Raw genomic sequence first — 26,616 nt, forward strand, 5'->3', positions numbered from 1 at the left:
GTATTCCATCAATGATCCAGTTTTCAACTCATTACTTCTTGTAATTCCCTAAAGTTTGGGGTTTTAACATAAGTGCACTGTAATTTAAGCTTTAAAACTACTAAATTGTCTCTCTTCTCCATGGGAAAATTTGTAGAGTTGCCGGAAATGAGCTTTTAAACTGAAAGGGGTTGGGGTGGGGGCATTAAACAGTTATTTCACAGGGTCTGAGACTTGGTTAGTCTGGCCATGTACTGCAGCATTCATAATAAAACTCATTGTATGCAACAACAAAAAATTGCACAGGCCAAAGTCGGAGTTGTGTTCTGATTTTGAGGGGGTACCTGATGAATTTGCCATCACAAAATGGGCCCCCGGCCCCAAAAAAGTTTGGGAACCCATGTTCTAGGGCAGTGGTTCCCAACCAGAGGTACTAGGACCCCTAGTCCTAGAAGACTCGTGAAGGAGTACTTCAGTGGGAACCACTGTTCTAGGGCACTCGGTTTAGTCAATTCAAGGCTTGTGATTTCAACAGAGCCCAGTAGAGGGACCCTATTCCAAGCAGAACAAATATTCACATTCAAATGTTCAATACCTACAGCTCTCCGATCACTCACTATGTTCCCAATCTTATGTTGAAAGCCCACTCCCCCAGAATTATTTTGGACCGTTTTCCTTTCCGCCCTTTTCATTTCTGTTCACACTTGTGTTTGTTTGTGTCTGAGGGTATGACTGGTAGGTATGGGAATGAGAGAAGACAATGGAGGTTTTTTTTTAAGTACAGAAGCACAAAGAAGCCATAGTGGGTGCCATATGGGAGCTTCCTCTGCTCTGAATTTAAACCCTGAACTCCAAACAAATACAGATAACATATTCAGCATTTCTCCCTGGTGGCTCGCATCCATATACAAAACCCTAGGTTGGACATGTAGACCTGTGGTGTGCCTCTTTAAGTTGTATGGACATGATTTGAAACTTAGTCAGACATGCACATTATTGCATGTGTCCAGCAGTATTTGTTGTATCACAGGTATGAATGACTACACTCATGTTTTTTGTCGATATGGCCAAAATTGGCTAATGTAACACTTCCAATGTGCCAAGTGTGTAGTCATACTCACATTTTTTTTAAATTGTACTTTCAATACATATCGAACAACAATTAGTCCGAGAGTGTGCTAAGGAAACAATGTATACTCTCGCACTGCACAACATACATGTACGAGCGAATCAACCGTGGTAGCCTACGGCATCACCGTGTAGTACTCAACTGAAAGGTAAACAAAGTGAAAACGGATGATTAAGTCAGAAGGCTTTGAACCGAGCCGCTGAGGAGAAAAGCTGTGTGCGAGTGCCAGCGAGGGAAAGACGTGGGCGGACATTTTTGATGGAAACTAAATTTAGCCCGGCATCTGTATTAAAATAGAAACCCTCCATAAATATTTATGAATGAAGGGAAGACTGTGGTCTCGGCGATGGGAGTGGGGGAAGGAGAGAAAGTGGGAGCCCGATTCACCTGAATATGTATTTTTAGATGTTCTGCCTCTATTCCCAGCACGGAGAGGCTATTTTCTTTTGCAGCACAGAGACAGAAGCGAACGTGCTGCAGATGCACAAATAGCCATATAGTCAGTGTCTAGAATCAGCCGGAGGAGGAAGAGAGAGAGAGGGAGGGAGCGATGGCACAGGTATTTTTAGAACACAACACATTCTCACACTCACACACACGTATATACACGCACAGCGCCCCTAGCAATGCAAACATCGTTCAATTATAGAATCCCCTCACACTGTACACTACGAGCGAAATGCCCTAATGTGTCTCAGTATTGAACAACCTGTGCTCTCTCAATTCAATTACAATTTAAGGGCTTTATTGGCAGTTACATTGCCAGAGTAAGTGAAATAGATAATACATACACGTGAAATAAACCATATACAATGAACAGTAAACATTACACTTATAAAAGTTCCAAAAAAATAAATTTCAAATGTCATTATGTTCATATACAGTGTTGTAATGATGTGCAAATAGTTCAAGTACGAAAGGGAAAATAAATAAACATAAATATAGGTATTTACAATGGTGTTTGTACTTCACTGGTTGCCCTTTTCTTGTGGCAACAGGTCACACATCTTGCTGCTGTGATTGCATACTGTGGTATTTCACCCAATAGATATGGGAGTTTATCAAAATTGGATTTGTTTTCGAATTCTTTGTGCGTCTGTGTAATCTGAGGGAAATATGTGTCTCTGTTATGGTCATACTTTTGGCAGGAGGTTAGGAAGTGCAGCTCAGTTTCCACCTCATGTTCACCTCAGCTTGTCTTCTCTTGAGAGCCAGGTCTGCCTATGGCGACCTTTCTCAATAGCAAGGCTATTCTCACTGAGTCTGTACATATCCTTATTTTTGGGTCAATCACATTGGTCAGGTATTCTGTCACTGTGTACTGTCTGTTTTGGGATAAATAGCATTCTAGTTTGCTCTGTTTTTTGGTAAATGTTTTCCAATGTATCAAGTAATTATTGTTTTCTCATGATTTGGTTGGGTCTAATTGTGTTTCTGTCCTGGGGCAGAAGTCTGCTTAAACTAATAACACAAACAATGAAACGTTTTCATGTCTTTATTGAACATACCGTGTAAACATTCACAGTGCAGGGTGGGAAAAGTATGTGAACCCTTGGATTTAATAACTGGTTGACCCTCCTTTGACAGCAATAACCTCAACCAAACGTTTTCTGTAGTTGCGGATCAGACCCACACAACGGTCAGGAAGAATTTTGGACCATTCCTCTTTACAAAACTGTTTCAGTTCCGCAATATTCTTGGGATGTCTGGTGTGAACCACTCTCTTGAGGTCATGCCACAGCATCTCAATCAGGTTGAGGTCAGGACTCTGACTGGGCCACTCCAGAAGGAGTATTTTCGTCTGTTGAAGCCATTCTGTTGTTGATTTACTTCTGTGTCTTGGGTCGTTGTCCTTTTGGATCACCCAACTTCTGTTGAGCTTCAGTTGGCAGACAGATAGCCTTACATTCTCCTGCAAAATGTCTTGATGAACTTGGGAATTCGTTTTTCCGTCGACAATAGAAAGCTGTCCAGGTCCTGAGGGAGCAAAGCTGCCCCAAACCATGATGCCCCGTCTCCACCATACTTTACAGTTGGGTTGAGTTTTTGATGTTGGTGTGCTGTGCCTTTTTTTCTCCACATATAGTGTTGGGAGTTCCTTGTAAACAACTCAACTGTAGTTTAATCTAACCACAGACTATTTCACCGGTAACGCTGTGGAACATCCACATATGCACTTCTGCAAACTTCAGACGTGCAGCAATGTTTTTTGGACAGCAGTGGCTTCTTCCATGGTGTCCTCTCATGACCATTCCTGTTTAGTGTTTCACATATCGTAGACTCGTTAACAGAGATGTTAGCATGTTCCAGAGATTTCTGTAAGTGTTTAGCTGACACTCTAGGAGTCTTCTTAACCTCATTGAGCATTCTGCACTGTGCTCTTGCAGTCATTTTTGCAGGACGGCCACTCCTATGGAGAGTAGCAACGGTGTTGAACTTTCTCCATTTATAGACCATTTGTATTTACTGTGGACTGATGAACATCAAGGCTTTTAGATATACTTTTGTAACCCTTTCCAGCTTCATGCAAGTCAACAATTCTTAATCTTACGTCTTCTGAGATCTCTTTTGTTCGAGGCATGGTTCACATCAGGCAATGCTTCTTGGGAATAGCAAACTCAAATTTTGTGATTGTTATTAATAGGGCAGGGCAGCTCTAACCAACATCTCCAATCTTGTCTAATTGATTGGACTCCAGGTTAGCTGACTCCTGACTCCAATTAGCTTTTGGAGAAGCCTAGGGGTTCAGATACTTTTTCCAACCTACACTGTGAATGTTTAAATGATGTATTCAATATGGACAAGAAAAATACAATAATTTGTGTGTTATTAGTTTAAGCACACTGTGTTTGTTTATTGTTGTGACTTAGATGAAGATCAGATCAAATTTGATGACATTTTATGCAGAAATCCAGGTAATTCCAAAGGGTTCACATACTTTTTCTTGCCACTGTATATAATAAATCAAATCAAATCAAATTTTATTGGTCACATACACATGGTTAGTGTTACGCCCCTGAAAACAGGGGAGAAATAATCACGAGAGTGATACGGTGTTGTATTCTCAAGTCAACATTTAGTTCAATCATTTCACAAAAGTAACACATTACATAACAGAAAACCCATTATACAAATAACACAGCAAAATATCTTATTAACAACACGCATGTTCGTTCACAATCGACATAAAATGGCAGCTACTCTCAGTACGATGCTATCCTTCACTTCAACTGAGCAGGGCTAATATTACTCTCTTCAAACTTAACTCTAACTTCCTCAAGACGTTACTAAAACACACCTTAAACACTCTTGACATGTTCGCTAGTTATAACATTTAAATTACTATTTTTATCATCAATAAAGTACCTGAAAACAGGGGAGAAATAATCACGAGAGTGATATGGTGTTGTATTCTCAAGTCAACATTTAGTTCAATGAGAAAAGACCGCGAATTTCCCCAGGAATATGCGTGGAGACCAGAGCAATCGATCTCCGGCTCATAGATTAAGAGCATTTCGTAGATCACAGATTAACACTTTTAGGCACCACAAAATAAAGTAATCAATATAACGTTTACACATTACTCTCACAATTCGTACCCTTTGACAGATTTGAACTTTAACACAATTATATGAATGTTATCAATCTCTATCAACTAATACTGAATGCATATTTTTAACCTTAGATGTTTTAAGATCCTCACATACTATGAACTTACTAATACTTTTCAATGTATAACAGGCTATGAATATGTCCTTTAACCTGTCACACTCTCCCCGACAAAATAAATGTTGTCCCAACATTATCAACATTGTCTTCTTCAACAGTTCGTATGCACTGGACCTAGAAAATCCTCTTCTGTAAGGTAGTACTTGAGCAGAAGTCACGGGTCACAGTTCAAATATAACTAACAAGTTATATTCACAGTCCATATCTGTTGACCAGCTATATAACATAAGCAGTATTTTCTCATACTATTGATCAACAGTCCATCAATTTTAATGATCTATATGCATAGTCTGTAAATTGTCTCTTTTGACAGTCTGTGAAATCTGACAGTAGTCCATGGTCAAACATGTCAACTCTGTAGCCTCATGTTTGCTGAAGCCCATACATGTAAGGTGGCTGAAAGTAACATTGCTGTAGTGATGGCAGCCATGGAACCAGTCCTGGTGCAGAGTAGACAGGGAACAACTGTGGCTGTGGCTGTATACTGTAGCAGGAAGGGATACCAAGCTGATCATAGGTGATACGTCTTGGAGGGTGTCTCTCTCTTTGTGGCAGCTGGTAGGCTGGTTCCTCAGGTTCAGCAGCATCAGTATATGAAGGAAAGGCACTTGGTGGACGATCATCAGGCAAATTTTCAGCAGGCAAGTTAATCTCCTCAGCAGGTAGGTCTTTAACTGTTGTCTCCTCCAGCCGCTTTTCAACAAGAGGCTGTGCTGGTAGTGTATAAGGGACTGGCACTGCAACTGTCTGTTTCACTGTTGGGGGTCTGTGTTCCCACTCTCTCGCTGGTTCAGCATTCCTCTCCTCAGGTACTGTAGGAGATGTGGGAACCTGTAGCGGATCATGATGAAGGTCATATTCATCCCCACTATCTTCATCAGAATCTAGAGTCTGTGATGCAGGCTGGTGTCTCCTCGTTTTCTGACTTTTGTCCACTTTGGTCATTTCTGGTTGTGTCTCAAAAGGTAAGTGGTCACAGGACATGAGCAGATTTCTGTGCAGGACCCTGGAGCGTCCCCTACCCTTTTCTGGTCTCAATTCATAAATCGGCAGGTCTGAACCCATTTGTCTCACCACTGTGTGAATTGTATCTTCCCAATAGTTACAGAGTTTTCCTGGTCCTCCTCTTGGTGTCAGGTTTTTAATCAGAACTCGCTCGCCAGGCTGTAGCACTGAACTCCTAACTTTAGTGTCATAGTACTTCTTACTTCTTTCAGCGGCTTTCTGAGCATTTTCATTTGCAATGGCGTATGCTTCTTCCATCCCTCGTTTCCAGTTCTCCACGTATTCTCGCTGGTTACTGGAACCTGCCTCTGTGCACAATCCAAAGAGCATATCAACTGGAAGCCTGGGTGATCTCCCAAACAGAAGATAAAATGGTGAATAGCCAGTCACTTCGCAACGGGTGCAGTTATAGGCATAAACCAGTTTGTTCAGAGACTCCTTCCAATTTGACTTTTGTGTCTCAGTTAGTGTCTTTAACATTTGCAACAATGTTCTGTTCATGCGTTCCGCTTGACCGTTTCCCATCGGGTGATAGGGTGTTGTCCTGGACCCCGCCATGCCACTGAGTTTCTTTAACTGATGGAACAACTGATTTTCAAATTCTCCCCCTTGGTCATGGTGGATGCGGGACGGGAACCCAAACTTCAGGGCAAAATCATTGAAGATGAGATTTGCAGCAGTTTTGCCTGACTTTGATGTGGTGGCGTAGGCTTGAGTGAAACGTGTAAAATGATCAACAATCACGAGGATGTACTCATATCCTCCTTTGCATCTGTCGAGATGAAGGAAGTCTATACATACCAGTTCAAATGGCTGTGTTGTCACAATGTTTGTCAGAGGAGCTCTTGTTGCATGGGCTGGCTTTTTCTGCATGACACAGCTACAAGTTTTAGTCACATAGTGCTCGATGTCAGATTGCATATATGGCCAGAAGAAGCGGTCACGTACTAGTGATACAGTGCGGTCAGTACCTTGGTGTCCCATGTTATTGTGCAACTCTTCCATCACTTTACCTTTGTACTGCTCTGGTAGAACTAACTGCTTGCGGGCTGTAGTGATTCTGTACAAAATGCCATCACTGTCTATTGTCAATTTGTCCCATTCTCTGAATAGGCATTTTGTCTTTGGACTGAATTTCTTTTGCTCTTTAACTGGCGGTTTGGAACCCGACAGTTTGAAATTGAGCACAGGACGGATGACTGGATCAGATTCTTGTGCTTCTCTAATCCCATCGTTTGGGATCGAGCTGGTTGTTGCAGTGGTTGTCTCACCTTCAGCTGATACTGACATAGATGCAGCTGAAAATGACCAAGGTACAACAGCCTCTTTCTGTACCTCAACTGCTTGTATCGTGGCGGCGATGGTGTCTGGTGGAAGCTCCTCAGAACATTCTCTCATCAGTGACTCTACATCCAGTGGCATCCTTGACAAAGCATCTGCATCACCGTTCTCTCTGCCTGGCCTGTACTTTATTGTAAAGTGGAAATCAGCCAAGTCTGCAACCCACCTGGAAGTGGTTGCGTTCAGTTTTGCAGTAGACAGAATGTAGCAGAGCGGGTTGTTATCGCTGTATACAGTGAAGGTCGGAGCATAGTACAAATAGTCATGGAACTTATCAGTGATTGCCCATTTTAGAGCTAGAAATTCTAGCTTGCTCGAGTGGTAGTGATAGTTCTTCTCAGCTGCTGTTAAGGTTCGAGAGCCATAAGCAATGACCCTAAGCTTCCCCTCTTGCTTTTGATAAAGAACTGCTCCCAAGCCTTGGTGTGACGCATCAGTGTGTACAACAAATGGCTGAGTGAAATCAGGGAAACCTAAAACTGGTGGTTGAAGCAAACACTCAATCAGCTGTTCAAGTGCCCGTTGATGCTGGTCAGTCCACAGGATTGGCTTGTTTGAGGGCACCACATGACTTACTTTCTTTGTTTTTGTTTTCCGTGGGTGGTCAGGTAATTTCTCTGAATCTGCTTTCAGGAGGTCATACAGGCAGCTGGCACTCCTAGAAAAGTCTTTGATGTACTGTCTGTAGTAAGTGAGTAAACCAAGCATTTTTCTGAGCTGGCCCACAGTCTCTGGTCTGATTTCTTTCAATGCTCTTACTGCTTCAAAATCGGCTGGGTCAACTCGGCTGCCCTCTGCAGACACTATTCTGCCCAAATAACGGACCTGGGGTTTAAAGAGATCACACTTACTTGGTTTGAGTTTAATGCCATACTCTCTGAGACGCTGCAAAACTTTTCACACATCATTCACATGGTTGTCGAATGTTTTACTGAAAACTAGCGTGTCGTCCAGATAAGGAATGCAGATGTTATCCCGGAGCCCTTCCAAACACTCCTCCATACACCGCTGAAAAGCTGCAGGAGCGTTCATGAGGCCGAATGGCATACGTATCCACTCATAGAGTCCCCACGGTGTCACAAATGCTGTCAGTGGTCTGCTTTCTTCAGAGATGAACCCCTGGTGATACGCTTTCCCCTGATCTAAGAGGGAGAACCAGGAATTACCACCTAAACTGTCCATGATGTCTTGGACCCGAGGGATGGGCTGGCGGTCGGGATGTGTCTTTCTGTTCAGATCTCTGTAATCTATACACAACCGGAGGGTCCCGTCCTTCTTACGAACGCACACGACAGGTGAGGAATATGAAGAGTTTGACTTCCTAACCCAGCCCTGGACTATGAGGTCATAAATGTAACCCTTCATCTCCTGATACAGTGGCCTGGGCACTGACATGTATGTGCGCTTTACTGGTTCAGAGTCCTTTAGAGAAATAGTCATTTTCAATCGTTCAATGCAGCCAATGTCATTGTCTGATCTGGAGAAGGAGTGACACTCTTCTCTAAGCATTTGCCTAACAACCTCTCTCTGTTCTTCGGTTAGGTGAGTTAAATCTACTGGTGGATCCCACTGTTCAGTAGCAGTACATGGGGTTCGAACGCTGGTGTGATTCACTGTGGCTGAGGTGACAGTTTTTTCAAAGACTTGGGCAGGTAACACAGTCATAATGGTTTGTACTGTACCGATGATTGTGCGTCCTAGCAGGGCAATGTCGTGGTCAGTGGGGTTAGAGACATCAAGCAGGATAACTGGAAAAACACCTTTACTGACTCTGACTAGTGTGTCAAAGAACTCAAGGTCATCTGGCCACTGCGGGTTCAGGTCTGGCTGGAAAAGCATTGTCATGTCATCTTTGAAAGGCTGGGAAACTACACGGCACTCAATCTGAATGCTACTGTGTTTTGGTACAGCAACCTTCTCTTTCTTGGTTTTCACTGCGTATTCATCTGTCTGTTCTGCGCTAACAGCCTGTCTAAAAGCTCTCACCTTGTTTCTTTTGAGGCTTGGGAAAGCTGTTTTTACTGTACTGTATCGTTTAGTCTTTTCGGTCATTGTCAAGATGTGCTCGATAACATTGAAACCTATGATGGGATGAGATAGGTGACAGCCTTTCATTACCAGCACTGGGATGATCAGTTCCTTTGTTTGGTCAGTTTCAGAGGCTAGACGAAAAGTTGTTTCAATCCATCCCAGGTACGGCATTTCAGTCCCATTTGCTGCAGTCAACCTTAGATCATCAGGTGAGTCCAGGATTTCTGAAACATCTCTCAGCCTTGCGTTTGGGAGAGATTCCTCTTTCCATCGTTCATCAATGACCGATACCTGAGAGCCTGTGTCCCATAAAGCTTGGAGGTGGTGGCGATTCAGGTGACACTCAATAAGGCACTGTCTGCCGACTAGCGAGGTGACCTTACGGGGTGGCAACCTTGAGCTAGGGATGGTAAGGAGTGGGCATTTTCCTCTGTGCAGGAAAACCTTTCACTGGTAGAGTCACTTTTCAGGTGAGTGCATTTTTCCTTATGTTTAGTCCAATGTTGGTTTTGACATACTTTGGAACAGTACAGTGTCTCTTTACATGATGAACATTGTTTCAGGTTCTCAAATGACTCTTCTCTGGCACAATTTGCACATTTCTGGGACTTTTTGGTAGCTACGGTTAACACTCGTCCCTCAGCGGTAACCCGTTTCCGTTTAAAGGGGCCTCCCTTGATGGTCTGGCTCCCGGATTTTACATCCAGCTTGAAAATGTTCTCCACTCCCACATCGGAAGCAGTGTGTGCAGCGTGCATCTGTTCTGGCCTGCTGGCAGACAAAACACCTCCTTGGAGCTTGAGCAGAGTGGTTGGTATACCGGTTAGGTGCATATTGATGCTGTGCAGGGTCAAGTGCTTGGGACCGACTGTAGTTGCTGTAATACTGCTGCTGGGAAACAGGTGGCTGGGGGTCCCTATCTGGCCTCCTAACTGGGGGTGGGGCATAGGCACAAGGCTGTGACTGAAACATAGGCTGCTGTAATGTCTCCTTAATCTGAGCAATCTCTGCACTGAGACCTTTTAGAGAAGCTACACCTGTCTTAAGTTCAGCTAACTCTGTTAACAGTTCTGCGGGTATCGTAGCTTTGGCTTCCTTCACAGAACACTTTGCAGATGGCATATCCTCTAACTGGACTACACTTACAGTTGTAGCAGGCTGTGGGGCATTAAAACGCTTTTTGTTTCGTCTTTCTCTCTCATTAGCACAAGCAATGTTAAGCTTCTCTAGCAAAACCTCATCTGATGTTTCGCTCTCTAGCAGGAGAGGCTGCATGTCTATCCTGATACTGTCACTCTGGAGACCCGTAAGGACTGTGTGAAAACACATGCTCTGGACTAGAGCAGGGTCATACTTAAGCCCTGATTCTGACTCCTGGGATGCAAACAGTACTTTTTGCCTCAAATCTAAAACACGCACCAGGAAGCTTTGAGGGGTCTCCTTGCTATGCTGTGCTTCTGAAGCTAGCTGTTTGTAAAGCTCTGTTGCACTCTTCTCTTGGAAGTGGGAACGCAGGATACATCTAAGTGTGGGAAGAGTTAGCTGGGGTTTACCTTCCAAGTAGCTGCGTAGCTGTGAGCCTGGAGAAATAGCCCTGACTACTGCGTCTACTATTTCTACCTCAGGATATCCTCTGTTAAGTCCATTTTCAATCTGATGGGCAAGGCTGGAAAAAATCAGTTTTTCTTTTTGGCCCGGTTCACCTATCTGACCAGAAATTTTAAACTCTTTGCGCCAGTATGAGCTGGGCTGTGCATTGGGTGAGAGCGGCACGCTCCCCTGAAGATTGGCATGGTGTTGGGGCTGACGCAGAGAATCACTGGCTTTGGCTGCAGTAATCTGCTCAGTTCCCACCCCTTGTTGTGGGGTTACAGTTCTCAGTTCCTCTATTCTGTGATGTGTTCCAGCTGGTTCAATATCATGGTCAATTTGCCCTGTTTTGTTATCTCTGCCACTGATCATCTCTGTCAGTTCGTCTTTAAGTAGCAACAATTCCGACATGCCGCCATCTTCTAACTCTGTGACTTCCTCTCTTCCAAGGAACATCATAATGCGAGTCATTAATGATATGCGGGATTTATCTTTAACATCTCTTCTCTGTTCGCCTGATATTTCAAGGAAATCACATATCTCTAGTAATTTGTCTTTAGTCAGGGTGTGCAATTCTCCTACTACCTCTTCCTGTAGTTCTTCCAAGGCGCTTGTCATGTTGACAGAACAGGAGGAACTTTTACTGTGCAGGAGTTGACTCTGAATTAGATGGTCCTTACTGTCTCTGATGGTCGATCAATGGCCTCAGTTGACACGTACTTAACCACTAACTTCCAACTTCCTCCAAACAGCAACACTTTCCTCACTGCAGCCTGCCTGAGTTGTTATGTGGAGATTTAGCTGGCTCGGAATTCAGCGACCAGGATGTGGAAACTGGACATCTGAGCAGCTATCTCAGCGGAGCCTCCAAAAATGTTACGCCCCTGAAAACAGGGGAGAAATAATCACGAGAGTGATACGGTGTTGTATTCTCAAGTCAACATTTAGTTCAATCATTTCACAAAAGTAACACATTAAATAACAGAAAACCCATTATACAAATAACACAGCAAAATATCTTATTAACAACACGCATGTTCGTTCACAATCGACATAAAATGGCAGCTACTCTCAGTACGATGCTATCCTTCACTTCAACCGAGCAGGGCTAATATTACTCTCTTCAAACTTAACTCTAACTTCCTCAAGACGTTACTAAAACACACCTTAAACACTCTTGACATGTTCGCTAGTTATAACATTTAAATTACTATTTTTATCATCAATAAAGTACCTGAAAACAGGGGAGAAATAATCACGAAAGTGATACGATGTTGTATTCTCAAGTCAACATTTAGTTCAATGAGAAAAGACCCCGAATTTCCCCAGGAATATGCGTGGAGACCAGAGCAATCGATCTCCGGCTCATAGATTAAGAGCATTTCGTAGATCACAGATTAACACTTTTAGGCACCACAAAATAAAGTAATCAATATAACGTTTACACATTACTCTCACAATTCGTACCCTTTGACAGATTTGAACTTTAACACAATTATATGAATGTTATCAATCTCTATCAACTAATACTGAATGCATATTTTTAACCTTAGATGTTTTAAGATCCTCACATACTATGAACTTACTAATACTTTTCAATGTATAACAGGCTATGAATATGTCCTTTAACCTGTCACATTAGCAGATGTTAATGCAAGTGTAGCGAAATGCTTGTGCTTATAGTTCTGACCATGCAGTAATATCTACAAGTAATCTAACAATTTCACAACAACTACCTTATACACACAAGTGTAAAGGAATGAATAAGAATATGTACATATAAATATAATAGATTGTGTAGATATCATTTTTTCAAACTTACATTGTATACAATTTTTGCAATCAGAAAATACATTAATTGTATAAATCGGGTTCCTGCATATAGACATAGTACTTTATGCTGTGATATATTCAATATAACAGGTGTTTTGGCAATATAATGTACTATGACCATAATAATGTATGAAGTATGTACTATCTATTATGTATCAATATCTATTTCTATGCACCTGACTGCCAGCAAAAGAAATCCCTCCAGTGGGGTTCCCAAAACAGAGCAGAAAGTTCGATTTTTGCCATGAAACCACTGGCTCTACTGTTTAATAGCTCATCGGACAAACAACAGATGTTAATATTGTCTCATTGCCTCGTGTCATCAGACGAGAGACGTCTACGGGGAAAGTTCTAGCTCGGGTTAGTTTCAATTACGTGTTCCATAACGGTTTTAGCGTGATGTTTTTTTTTACTTTTCTTTTTTCTCATATCACTCTGCACTAATTGTTTGCAAAGGGATCGAACTACATCCCGTATCTGTCCGAAGAACCGCCACGGTTTCTGCAAACGGTTTTCCGGCTCTGGAGTTCATCAGAACCCGCATACCAAGTGGAGCAAAGCTTGGATGTTAGCGGAGGTTGGGGGACTGTGGATGTGGATCAAGGTGGAAATGCCTTTATTTGGCTGGAGACGGACCAAGCCCGGTGGGATCGGGACACTCCACTCTACCTGAAGAGTCTATAGTCTATAAATAGCACAACTCACATTCTACCACGTCAATACTGAAGGGCTATTTTTATCTCCCCACCGAATCCTACATCACATGTCTGATCTTGCAGCCCAATCAATGCGTGGCTGCATCCCAGTTCCCTCTACTATAGGCAGTGCAGACTCTTGGCCGCATCTCAATAATCTACAGTGGCTTCCTTATCTCGTCTCCTTCCCTTTGTCTGCACAGATCTGAAAATGCTCTGCTGGTGGATGTGATGGGGCAGATATATAGTGTAGAACTCATTTGGGGGGGGTCCCCTTTGATCCACCTGTGTTTTTAAGACCTGTCGCAGATGAAGGGAAGGAGACGAGGAGAGGAAGCCCCTTTAGACTATTGAGGTGCGTTATTATCAAAGAGAACTGATCATGCATGTCAACCTTGGCTACGCATGGCAGAGATGCAGTAATCTGAATTCATATGGATGTATTCATATCTATATGAATTGCCTTAAATATGGTTTATAGTTTATAGAATTGCCATGAAGATGGTTTTTTAGTTGATAGGAGACCTGGTAGCAGCTACCTCAGACTGACCCTCGTCATCAAATAGCCAGTTCCCACAGTCTGACCAGCCAACACCATTCAGACACACTGCTCTTCCTGAGTGCCATTGAAATGTTTTCTGACGTACCCAACTCCACAATGCCTTATTATATGTTTTTGTTCCCCTCTCCACCACAAATGTTTTCTTTCATATCAGGTTTATCGGTGTGACTTGGAACAATGATGGGCCTTTTTTTTTTAAATGCTGCCATTTCCTGTGCTTTTGATAAATCACATTCGTTGTTGAAAGGGGCTTGTGCGAGGATTGACGCCATTTTGATATTTTTAGGTTGGGGGCTTTCTCAAATGAACATTAATTTGTTGAGGAGAGGTGTGTGTGTGTGTGGGGGGGCTTGATTCTTTTGTCTGGTCTACCTGAGGCCCTTTGGTGATGTCTGACCAGACATCAGTCTCAAAGAAAAGTCCTTTGTTGCGAATTATTCAATTTTTTTGTGTATTGTGCGACAACAAAATGTAAGTGCATGCTGTGTGCACAAGGTGCGTTCAATTTATTGAGTGACAGAGCATAGTTTTTAAGAAATTCCAATGATTTTTGAAGCATGATTATTACAATGATGAATGATAGGAAGAAATGAGTGAGAACCGGATGTTGAGAACAGTGAATTATTTCCTCATCTTCTCTCTTCCTCTTTATCTACCCCATAGTTTTGATGTTGAGAATGGATTGTCGGTGGGGCGTAGCCCTCTGGACCCCCAGGCCAGTCCCGGCTCCGGCCTGGTGCTCCAGGCCAACTACGCCCACAGCCAGCGCCGGGAATCTTTCCTCTACCGCTCCGACTCTGACTTTGACCTCTCACCCAAGGCCCCCTCGAGGAACTCCTCCACTGCCAGTGAGCTGTAAGTGCCCCCCCTCCCCCTCTTCCTTTTGGTTAATGTCTCCCTCTGTGACCTTTCACCTTCCTTTCATATCAATTGGTAAGTGTCATGGCAGAGATGTCTCACTGTAGGCCTTGATGATACAAGGTTTTCCACTCCAAGGTTATATACAGATATGGTTTTGTGGAACAGATCAAATCATATGTGGAAAGCAAGTCATTTCTTGAATCGCTTTCCATAAGGGAATTCCAATCGCAAAGCATGAGGAACATGTTAGGCCAATTTGAAATCGTTCCCTTATACTACAGTAGTTTGTGTGGTCCCTTAAGTTATTCTGTGAAAGAGCCTACTAAAGTGGACTGTATCTTAAGCTCTCTATTCTGCTTTTTTTTTTTAAATGTCGCACAGTTTTATTAGCACAAAATGTTATATTAAACCATATTGCTCTGTGGGTTTGGAAAATCTACCGTCCTCCAGTTTGAAAGCCCCTATTACTGAAACCAGCAGTTCTTTCCATCCCAGCACGCTTGCATGTCAACTCTGCTTCGGTAGGATGAGACATAGACAAAGTGGGAAAAATTGGCCACTTCCATATTTTCTTTCTTCTTCTTCTGCTGTTTGGTTTTCCAGCCTACTGTCAGCCTAAGCCAGTTTCCACGTGTCTGAACACCTTAGCTTGTGATGAATCGGTTGCAGGTCACCAACTCTTGCCTCTGTTTTTAAAGGGAAGAAAGCTTGAAGCACTGGGAAGTCAACTGGTTGTCTCGGTGAGAAGAACTTGACAAAACACTGACTTAGGTTCCCTCAAAGGCCTGTCCTGCATTCTCCATTACAGGTTTCAGAGTCATTGTCCCCTCCCCATGGCACCAGTGACTAAAACTTTAGCCCTCCCCTAGGTGACCCCCGAGAAAGCCATTTTTGTTTTGCATGTGAAGCTTCAAGAAAATACCTTAGCATAACTCCCCAACCCTATAACTTTACAAGTTGCACTTTAATGTCTCCCTACCTCACGGGTTCATAACATGTACAGTGCATGGCATCCCTTGTTTGCCCTGCATTTCACCTGGCCTGGTCTACCCTTCTCTTTTTTCTTTGCTTTAAATGTCAGGTTGTTGAAGTTTTATTTCAGACACTGATCAACTGTCCTGATTAATGATTAGGATTATTGCAAATGTGTAATGTGCACAGTAGTCATTAGTACCACAGTAGTCATTAGTACCACAGTAGGTATGTTGGATTAATTAACCTAAATATTTTATGCGCATTAAGTGGTTGCAATTTGTTTAACTTTTTCACTGATTCCATTACTGTACTTTGAAAACATCAAGACCATGGCCTAAACCAATGTCTAGACGTAACCTCATTTTGTTCCGTTTATTCTCTCCATTGTAGACATGGAGAAGACATGATTGTGACACCATTTGCACAGGTTAGTTTTGGAAATATTGTGCCCTTTCCTGTGTTTTTCAGCCAAACAAATGATTCAGCAAATTACCTGGGGGGGTCTAGGGGTATAGGCTGCTGCCACTGGAGCACATGACCAGTGTGTATTGGTGCGAGCATAGGTTTGAATCCTGCTCGTTGCTCTTTCAGCAGTCTCTCTTCTACCTTTTACCCCTCTCTCTCTCTAGCCAATAGCTGTAATGTAGCTTCACCTTCTTTAAGCACACCAACACAACAAGGAAATAACTCATAAATCTGACTGAACACCGACTAACTAAGACTTTAAAAAAAAGAATACCTATAAATAGGTTGTTGCCATTGCCCCAGTGAAGTCACAGCTGTCACTAGGCACCAGTGACACTAGTAGAGAGGACCACCGGAACAGCCTTTGGCATGTGGCTGGCGCATCGCGGCAGCCGGGCCTATGACGGGGAAGTGCGTCACAGCTGGACTCACTTTACTGAACAAGCTAGGAATCTAATACGGCATTCCCTCGATATGGCTGCTGACTGGTAAGACACCCGCAGGAAACCAGATACCGTCTCTTTTAATGTGCTGACTCAAGATTTCGATGGGCGCCCAGACTCTGACATGTATGACGTATGGGGTGGGGCTTATAAGGTACACTATACATACAATAGTATGTGGACACCCCTTCAAATTAGAGGTTTCGGCTATTTCAGCCACACCCGTTGCTGACAGGTATATACAATTGAGCACACCGCCATGCAATCTCCATAGACAAACATTGACAGTAGAATGAACTTACTGAAGAGCTAAGTGACTTTCCACTTGGCATAGGATGCCACCTTTCCAACAAGTCAGTTCGTAATTTTTTTGCCCTGCTAGAGCTGCTCCCAGTCAACAGTAAGTGCTGTTATTGTGAAGAGGAAACGTCTAGGTGTAACAACGGCTCAGCCGCGAAGTGGTAGGCCACACAAGCTCACAGAACGGGACCACCGAGTGCTGAAGCGCGTAGCGTGTAAAAATCGTCTGTCCTCGGTTGCAACACTCACTACCAAGTTCCTTTCTGCCTCAGGAAGCAACGTCAGCACAAGAACTGTTCGTCGGGAGCTTCATGTAATGGGTTTCCATGGCTGAGCAGCCGCACAAAAGCCTAAGATCGCCAAGCATTGGCTGGAGTGGTGTAAAGCTCGCTGCCATTGGACTCTGGAGCAGTGGAAACATGCTTCACCATCTGGGTTTTGGTGGATGCCAGGAGAACGCTACCTGCCCCAATGCATAGTGTCAACTGTAAAGTTTGTTGGAGGAGGAATAATGGTTGTTTTTCATGGTTTGGAATTAGGCCCATTAGTTCCACTGAAGGGAAATCTTAATGCTACAGTATACAATGACTTTCTAGACTATTCTGTGCTTCCAACTTTGTGGCAACAGTTTGGGGAAGGCCTTTTCCTGTTTCAGTATGACAATTTCCCTGTGCACAAAAGCGTGGTCCATACAAAAATGGTTTGTCGAGATTGGTGTGGAAGAACTTGACTGGCTTGCACAGAGCCCTGTCCTCAACCCCACGGAACACCTTTGGGATGAATTGGAACGCCGACTGTGAGCCAGGCTTAATCGCCCAACATCACTACTCGACCTCACTAATGCTCTTGTGGCTGAATGGAAGCAAGTCCCAGCACGGAAACATTCCAACATCTAGTGGAAAGCCTTCCCAGAAGAGTGGAGGCTGTTTTAGCAGCAGAGGGGGGGACCAACTCCATATTAATGCCCATGATTTTGGAATGAGATGTTCGACGAGCATGTGTCCACATACTTTTGGTACTTTTTTTGTAGTGTAGCTTTTGGCATTCTGACAAAAATATTTTACACAAACAATTGAGGTACCTTACATTCAACGGCAAATTTGATAGGATACAAACACTCACAGGGTAAATATGAATCCCACTAATCTAGTGTTGAAATAACAATTTGTATGTGTTTTTATTCATACATGACGGACCTCAACTATCACAATGTAGAGATGACGTACCCTATTTATCTTTACCGTTCTTGTAGGTACTTGCCAGTTTGAGGACGGTAAGAAGCAACTTCGCCGTTTTGACCCACCAGCAAGATCGTCAACCCAGCAAGTACGTTCAATCTACACCTCTCATACCCAAACTCGCATGTCCCCCAAATCCTTTAACAATGAAGTGAACAGGAGATACAAAGTAGATATAGATATGCATTATATATATATATTTATAAACTTGACTCAAACTGGGATGTCTGTGTCCATAGGAGAACTGGCAGTAACCCACCATCCATGTGCAAGACAACCTTGGCAGGTGAGAGTTTCTGAAGTATGTGATTGGTTGAGTTTGTTTGACTATTCATTCAGCAGTTTAAAGTTGTTGTTTTTTTGCTTTACAAAAGTTGGGCGAGATCTTAACAAGGTTGCCTCCTAGGTTACCCATCTTTGATTAAACAGAACTGATTTTCTAACCATCCATAGAAACCGCAAAGGGGACTTGCGTCATTGGACAACATTCTGGATTGAATCATTGGTTCTTGAATGAACGTTGAACGTTGAAAGCACTTTGAATCGATGGGCTCATTTCCTTGTGTGTTGTCCTTGTGTGGGTGTGACAGAGGAGCCGTTCCAGCAGCTGGCCGTGGAGACTCTGGACGAGCTGGACTGGTGTCTGGAGCAGCTGGAGACTCTGAAGACACGCCACTCTGTCAGCGAGATGGCCTCCAACAAGGTACAGTCACACACACATTTGTTTTACTATCTTTATGGGGACCAAACAAGTGATTCCCATTCAAAATACTATTTTCCCTAAACCCTAAATCAAACCCTTAACCTAACCCTAACCTTAACCCCTAACTCTAATTCTAACCATAATGGAACCCTAACAGCAAACCTAACCTCTAAGTCTAAAATAGCATTTTTCCTTTTGGGGACCGGAGAAATGTCCCCACCAAATTTTTCTTTGTTTTACCATCCTTGTGAGGACTTCTGGTCCCCACAAGGATAGTAAAACCACGCACACATACACGCGCACGCACACGCACGCACGCACGCACGCACACACACACACACACACACACACACACACACAGATAACCCTGGGTGCTTTAATGAGTCACCTGTACCCTTGACTTCAGTGGTAAGGTTGAAGCTACTAATGTCTTGCATCAAGATTTGGTTCAATTTGAGTTAATTCGCTATGATGGACTTAAACAATATGCAATATCCTACCAGCTCAAGGCCCACCAGTGATTTAGAATCATCTTGGCTTTATGAAGAGTTGTCATGAATGACTGCGATGTAGAGTGCTGTATGCTGTATGCATCGTGACCTAGCCAAATGAATCTACAGAGAATTTGTATCACATTTGTATCTGTAGCTGCACAATATCTATAAAGACTCTCTTTCAGACTTTGATTTAATCTAGTTTCCTTCTTATTTAGCCAAAACACGTAACCCCCCCCCCATTAAAACAGATTTAAAAAAATATTATTTCACACTTATGTCAACGTGAGCAATATATATATATATATATCCACATTGCTATGTTAAACAAATCATTAGCATGTACTGTAGCTAGCTAGCAGCGGTTCAATGATGATGACGAGAGACATGAACTTCAATAAATAATCACTTAATAAATCATGTTTAAATATGCAACAAGAACTTCAGCTAACAATGAATTAATAAATACTTTATAAATAAACAACAATTAGCTGATTGTCGAGTCAATAAGATAGCTATAGCTAAGCTAACGTTACTTCTCCTTTGCTAGCTAGCTAACCAACTAAAGCTAACACACAACCACATCTATTGCCAATTTTTTGGATATATCCAGTATAATAATCCTGACAAATGAATTCGGCGTGGATCAGAGACGCTGTCAGTCTCGTCACCTTCATATGCATGGCACAGTGGAGATCACAAAAAAGCTAAGTCAACATGTTACACAGGGTGGATAGGCACACAGCGAAGCTGTCATTGTACACAAGACTTTGTTCTTAATTGACTTGCCCAGTTAAATAAAAGATTACATTGATCAAATAAACATGTTTACCCCCGCTGTACCAAACCAAATGCTAGGCAAGAAGCATGGGGAAATAATGTATAGATGCTTTTCTCCGTGGGTGATGAAGTTTATGAATGGCTGGCTGGGCTGTGGGACTCTGGATGCACATTGATACTTGAAATGTAATAATGGCATCATGGCATTTTGCATGAACTATTGTGAATAACTAATAGCTATCAACCAATCAGCAGGCAGGATCCAAACTTACCATTTTATAATTTTAAATATACAAAATTATATTTATCACGGACATACGTCGATGTTCTTAAATATATTCCTGAAGTATGGTTTAAGTATATTTAAATAAATGACAATTCCACTTGGTTAAAATACTAGTATAACTTTACTGTAATACCAAAAACACCACCTCATTTCCTATTACATTTTAGGATGGTTAGCTGAATAGTCAACAAAAAGAAACTGCATGCGGCCAAAACTCAATAGAGCAGACCGTGCTTGAATCAAAATACAGAAAGGCTTATAGTTTAACACCATCTGCGCTAATTCGCTCATGAAACGGTAATTCATGAAGCTCTAAATGAATATTCCCATGAAAATGATTGAGATCAAATGAGTGGCAATGCAGATGCAATTTGCATGTTTCACTGCAAACGTGAAGAATTATCATCCACAGTGATGATGGCCTATTTTGCAATTAGGTATGCCTAACTTGGTGTTTGAGGGTATTAAAAACAAAACAATTTATTGAGACAATATGTGTGGGCGTCGGCATTTTATGCATATTCTATAATGATATTCGATAGGCTATCTGTTGGTAGCCTACAAACTTTAAGAAATGATGATGTCCAGCAAAAAAATAGCACTACAACACTCTTTGTTTATAGCTTGTGTGGTTCCATGATTAGCCTGCCTACGCAAGAGCCATGTGCGTTGGGTACACACACATCCACCCAACACACACAGGCTCTGTCTGGGTACACACACATCCACCCAACACACACAGGCTCTGTCTGGGTACACACACATCCACCCAACACACACAGGCTCTGCCTGGGTACACACACATCCGCCCAACACACACAGGCTCTGTCTGGGTACACACACATCCACCCAACACACACAGGCTCTGTCTGGGTACACACACATCCACCCAACACACACAGGCTCTGTCTGGGTATACACACATCCACCCAACACACACAGGCTCTGTCTGGGTACACACACATCCACCCAACACACACAGGCTCTGTCTGGGTACACACACATCCGCCCAACACACACAGGCTCTGTCTGGGTACACACACATCCACCCAACACACACAGGCTCTGTCTGGGTACACACACATCCGCCCAACACACACAGGCTCTGTCTGGGTACACACACATCCACCCAACACACACAGGCTCTGCCTGGGTACACACACATCCGCCCAACACACACAGGCTCTGTCTGGGTACACACACATCCGCCCAACACACACAGGCTCTGTCTGGGTACACACACATCCGCCCAACACACACAGGCTCTGTCTGGGTATACACACATCCACCCAACACACACAGGCTCTGCCTGGGTACACACACATCCACCCAACACACACAGGCTCTGTCTGGGTACACACACATCCACCCAACACACACAGGCTCTGTCTGGGTACACACACATCCACCCAACACACACAGGCTCTGCCTGGGTACACACACATCCGCCCAACACACACAGGCTCTGTCTGGGTACACACACATCCGCCCAACACACACAGGCTCTGTCTGGGTACACACACATCCGCCCAACACACACAGGCTCTGTCTGGGTATACACACATCCACCCAACACACACAGGCTCTGCCTGGGTACACACACATCCACCCAACACACACAGGCTCTGTCTGGGTACACACACATCCACCCAACACACACAGGCTCTGTCTGGGTACACACACATCCACCCAACACACACAGGCTCTGCCTGGGTACACACACATCCGCCCAACACACACAGGCTCTGTCTGGGTACACACACATCCGCCCAACACACACAGGCTCTGTCTGGGTACACACACATCCACCCAACACACACAGGCTCTGCCTGGGTACACACACATCCACCCAACACACACAGGCTCTGTCTGGGTACACACACATCCACCCAACACACACAGGCTCTGTCTGGGTACACACACATCCACCCAACACACACAGGCTCTGTCTGGGTACACACACATCCACCCAACACACACAGGCTCTGCCTGGGTACACACCACCCAACACACACAGGCTCTGTCTGGGTACACACACATCCTCCCAACACACAGGCTCTGCCTGGGTACACACACATCCGCCCAACACACACAGGCTCTGTCTGGGTACACACACATCCGCCCAACACACACAGGCTCTGTCTGGGTACACACACATCCGCCCAACACACACAGGCTCTGTCTGGGTACACACACATCCGCCCAACACACACAGGCTCTGCCTGGGTACACACACATCCGCCCAACACACACAGGCTCTGTCTGGGTACACACACATCCACCCAACACACACAGGCTCTGTCTGGGTATACACACATCCACCCAACACACACAGGCTCTGTCTGGGTACACACACATCCACCCAACACACACAGGCTCTGTCTGGGTACACACACATCCGCCCAACACACACAGGCTCTGTCTGGGTACACACACATCCACCCAACACACACAGGCTCTGTCTGGGTATACACACATCCACCCAACACACACAGGCTCTGTCTGGGTACACACACATCCACCCAACACACACAGGCTCTGTCTGGATGCACACACATCCACCCAACACACACAGGCTCTGTCTGGGTATACACACATCCGCCCAACACACACAGGCTCTGTCTGGGTACACACACATCCACCCAACACACACAGGCTCTGTCTGGATGCACACACATCCACCCAACACACACAGGCTCTGTCTGGGTACACACACATCCACCCAACACACACAGGCTCTGTCTGGATGCACACACCACACTCATGCCAGTCACGCACACACACACACACACACAGACACGTGTTGGTGTGTTTCATGTGCTGCAGATTAGTCAATGAAAAGGTAGAGCCAGTGGGAGGTATCATCCATGCTAGAACCTTGCAACAACTTGCAGGAGAGGGATCAGTGATGTTTCTGCATCACTTGATTTTTCCTATAAAAGAAAAGTATGTTTGTCTTCATGAATATTTCACCCTTTGCCATTCATCTTTGTATGGTCTATTTGACCAAGTTTGTATGTTAACCATATTCACCACATTGTATTGTATCAAGAAATATACTGAATAAATAAGCTGAAATAAAAGATCCCAGAAATGTTCAATAGGCACAAAAAGCTTATTTCTCTCAAATTTTGTGCACACATTTGTTTACATCCCTGTTAGTTAGCATTTCTCCTTTGCCAAGATAATCCATCCACTTGACAGGTGTGGTTTTCAAGAAGCTGATTAAACAGCATGATCATTACACAGGTGCAACTTGTGCTGGGGGACATAAAAGGCAACTCTAAAATGTGCAGTTTTGTCACACAACACAATGCCACGGATGCCTCAAGTTTTGAGGAAGCATGCAATTGGCATGCTGACTGCAGGAATGTCTGTTGCCAGAAAATTGAATCTCTACGATAAGCTGCCTCCAACGTCGTTTTAGAGCATTTGGCAGTATGTCCAACTGGCCTCACAACTGCAGACCACGTGTAACCACATCAGTCCAGACCAGGACCTCCACATCTGGCTTCTTCACCTGCGAGATGGTCTGAGACAAGCCAGCCGGACAGCTGATGTAACTGTGGGTTTGCACAACCAAAGGACTGTCAGAAACCATCTCAGGGAAGCTCATCTGCATGCTCGTCGTCTTCAACAGGGTCTTGACCTGACTGCAGTTCGGCGTCGTCACCAACTTCAGTGGGTAAATGTTCACCTTCGATGGCCACTGGCATGCTGGAGAAGTGGGCTCTTCACGGATGAATCCTAGTTTCAACTGTAACAGGCAGATGGCAGACAGCGTGTATGGACTTGTGTGGGCGAGCGGTTTGCTGATGTCAACCTTGTGAACAGAGTGCCCCATGGTGGCGGTGGGGTTATATTATGGGCAGGCATAAACTACAGACAACCAACACAATTGCATTTTATCAATGGCAATTTGAATGCACAGATGCCGTGACAAGATCCTGAGGCCCATTGTTGTGCTATTCATCCACCACCATCCCCTCATGTTTCAGCATGATAATGTACGGCCCCATGTCGCAAGGATCTGTACACAATACCTGGATGCTGAAAATGTCCCAGTTCTTCCATTGCCTGCATACCCACCAGACATGTCACCCATTGAGCATGTTTAAGATTCTCTGGATCGACGTGTACGACAGCATGTTCCAGTTCATGCCAATATCCAGCAACTTCGCACAGCCACTGAAGAGGAGTGGGACAACATTCCACAGGCCACAATCACCAGCCTGATCAACTCTATGCAAAGGAGATGTGTCACGCTGCATGAGGCAAATGGTGGTCACACCAAATACGGACTGGTTTTCTGATCCACGCCCCCTCCCTTTTTTTAAAGGTATCTGTGACCAACAAATGCAACTGTATTCCCAGTCATGTGAAATCCATAGATTAGGGCCATATGCATTTATATGAGCTGTAAATCAGTAAAACCTTTGAAATATGAGGATTTTCTCTTTCCTCATAGCGTCATCATGTCAGTACTAGCAACGCATCCATGCATTCATATATATGTGAAATAAATACCTCGGCCATTCAAGGCATCGGGCTCCCTCACATCATCTTCAAACTTGGTGCATATGGTGCAGCCTCAACCCCCCGCCTCCAACCCAACCAGCCCCCACCTGTCTCCTCTACCATGGGCCAATGAGCTCTGTCCCCCTGTCCCAGCCTCTGATGCAGCAGGCCACCGATCGGCTCCTTCCTTTGGGCAATATGGAAGGGGGTTGGGGGGGGGTTGGAGTTGGGAGTTTACACACAGAGCAGGCAGAATAGTGCTGCTGAGGGAGAGAGGTAGGAGTCGTTTCTCGGCCATGCTCCCCAGCACCCCGCATCCTCAGCCTGGCTTTCACGCTTCCTTTTGCCAGCAAACTCTTTATCTTCGCCCATTCCTGTAGCGTGTGGGAAAAAGGCTTTCTTGTGGACTGTCTGCTTGCAGTGGAATTGAGGAGTTCAGGCAAGCAGGACAGGAGCACGGAGTGTGTTCTGCTTGTACAGTACCAGGGACCGTAAACACAGTACAGTAGCTAGAGGAAGGAATCTGGTCTTTAATTCATTTCTTTCTACTCCATGATTTATTTGGTGCTGAAATGCCCGAAGTCAATTACTTGTTTTTTGTGTCGAGGATGTACATTGAGGTAAGATGGGCTGGGCTGGGATGAGATACACGTGTTTCTCGGTGAATGAATGTGTAGTACAGGTGTCCTTGTTTGCAGAGTTCTTTGCAGTTAGTTGGGAAGTGATACCGTCTTTGCAGTTGTGTGTGTGTGTGTGTGTGTGTGTGTGTGTGTGTGTGTGTGTGTGTGTGTGTGTGTGTGTGTGTGTGTGTGTGTGTGTGTGTGTGTGTGTGTGTGTGTGTGTGTGTGTGTGTGTGTGTGTGTGTGTGTGTGTGCATCCAGGAGTGCGTGAGCATAGAGTGAGTCCATAACGTCCATTCATGTATGTGCATGCAGATGTGTCCCTTTATCTTTGTGTGTGTGTGTAAGAAGTGTGCGTGTCTCACATATGGTTGATTCTACAGAAGGGGTGCAAATTGCAGTCCCATCTCAAAAACGCTATTTAAAAAATAAAAAAAACTGTTAAATCTCCAAACATTTATTTACATCATGGTATGTTCTAATTTAATCCAAGGCAATAGCAAATATATTGTTAAATAAATACAGTACAAAGCCCTCGATTACACTCTATATGTCTACCTGACATATGTTGGAAGATGTGTGCTGAAAGTTTGGGAAAACTACTATACAAATGGGATTTTTAAAATTTTCTTCCAACCCCCAATTTGTACCACTTCTGTAGAATGACCCATATAAAGTGAGCGACAAAAGTATTGGGACAGCGACACATGTGTTGTTTTGGCTCTGTACTCCAGCACTTTGGATTTGACATGATATAATGACTGAGGTTAAAGTGCAGACTGTCAACATTCATTTGAGGGTATTTTTGTCTATATCGGGTGAACTGTTTAGAAATTACAGCACTTTTTTGTACATAGTCCCTCCATTTTAGGGGACCTAAAGTATTGGGACAAATTCCTTTCTAAGCCTGTTAAAGTAGTACAACTTTGACCAATAGAAATGAATGGTAAATAATGTACAGAATCACAAATATCGCACCCCCTCAAAAATGCTAACCTCCCATGTTATTGTAATGGTGAGAAGTTAGCATATCTTGGGG

The 26,616-nt window shown here is 43.9% G+C and overlaps 1 protein-coding gene across 7 annotated transcripts in view; it reads left to right on the forward strand.

Annotated features, from left to right (window-relative positions):
• pde4ca (phosphodiesterase 4C, cAMP-specific a) overlaps positions 1 to 26,616 on the forward strand; it is a 74,582-nt gene that overhangs the window by 31,993 nt on the left and 15,973 nt on the right. For 3 of the 7 annotated variants that reach the window (XM_065013235.1, XM_065013234.1, XM_065013238.1), the window contains exons 2-7: positions 14,558 to 14,749; positions 15,454 to 15,495; positions 16,121 to 16,157; positions 18,191 to 18,264; positions 18,416 to 18,461; positions 18,757 to 18,879. In XM_065013235.1, the coding sequence (XP_064869307.1) occupies positions 14,558 to 14,749; positions 15,454 to 15,495; positions 16,121 to 16,157; positions 18,191 to 18,264; positions 18,416 to 18,461; positions 18,757 to 18,879 (514 nt within the window). Of the gene's footprint in view, positions 1 to 14,557; positions 14,750 to 15,453; positions 15,496 to 16,120; positions 16,158 to 18,190; positions 18,265 to 18,415; positions 18,463 to 18,756; positions 18,880 to 26,616 lie in introns of all 7 variants that reach the window. The other 4 variants (XM_029642301.2, XM_065013239.1, XM_029642303.2 and 1 more) reach the window with 3 other exon arrangements.

The sequence above is a fragment of the Oncorhynchus nerka genome, linkage group LG9b (genome assembly GCF_034236695.1).
Source record: "Oncorhynchus nerka isolate Pitt River linkage group LG9b, Oner_Uvic_2.0, whole genome shotgun sequence".
Taxonomy (NCBI): domain Eukaryota; kingdom Metazoa; phylum Chordata; class Actinopteri; order Salmoniformes; family Salmonidae; genus Oncorhynchus; species Oncorhynchus nerka.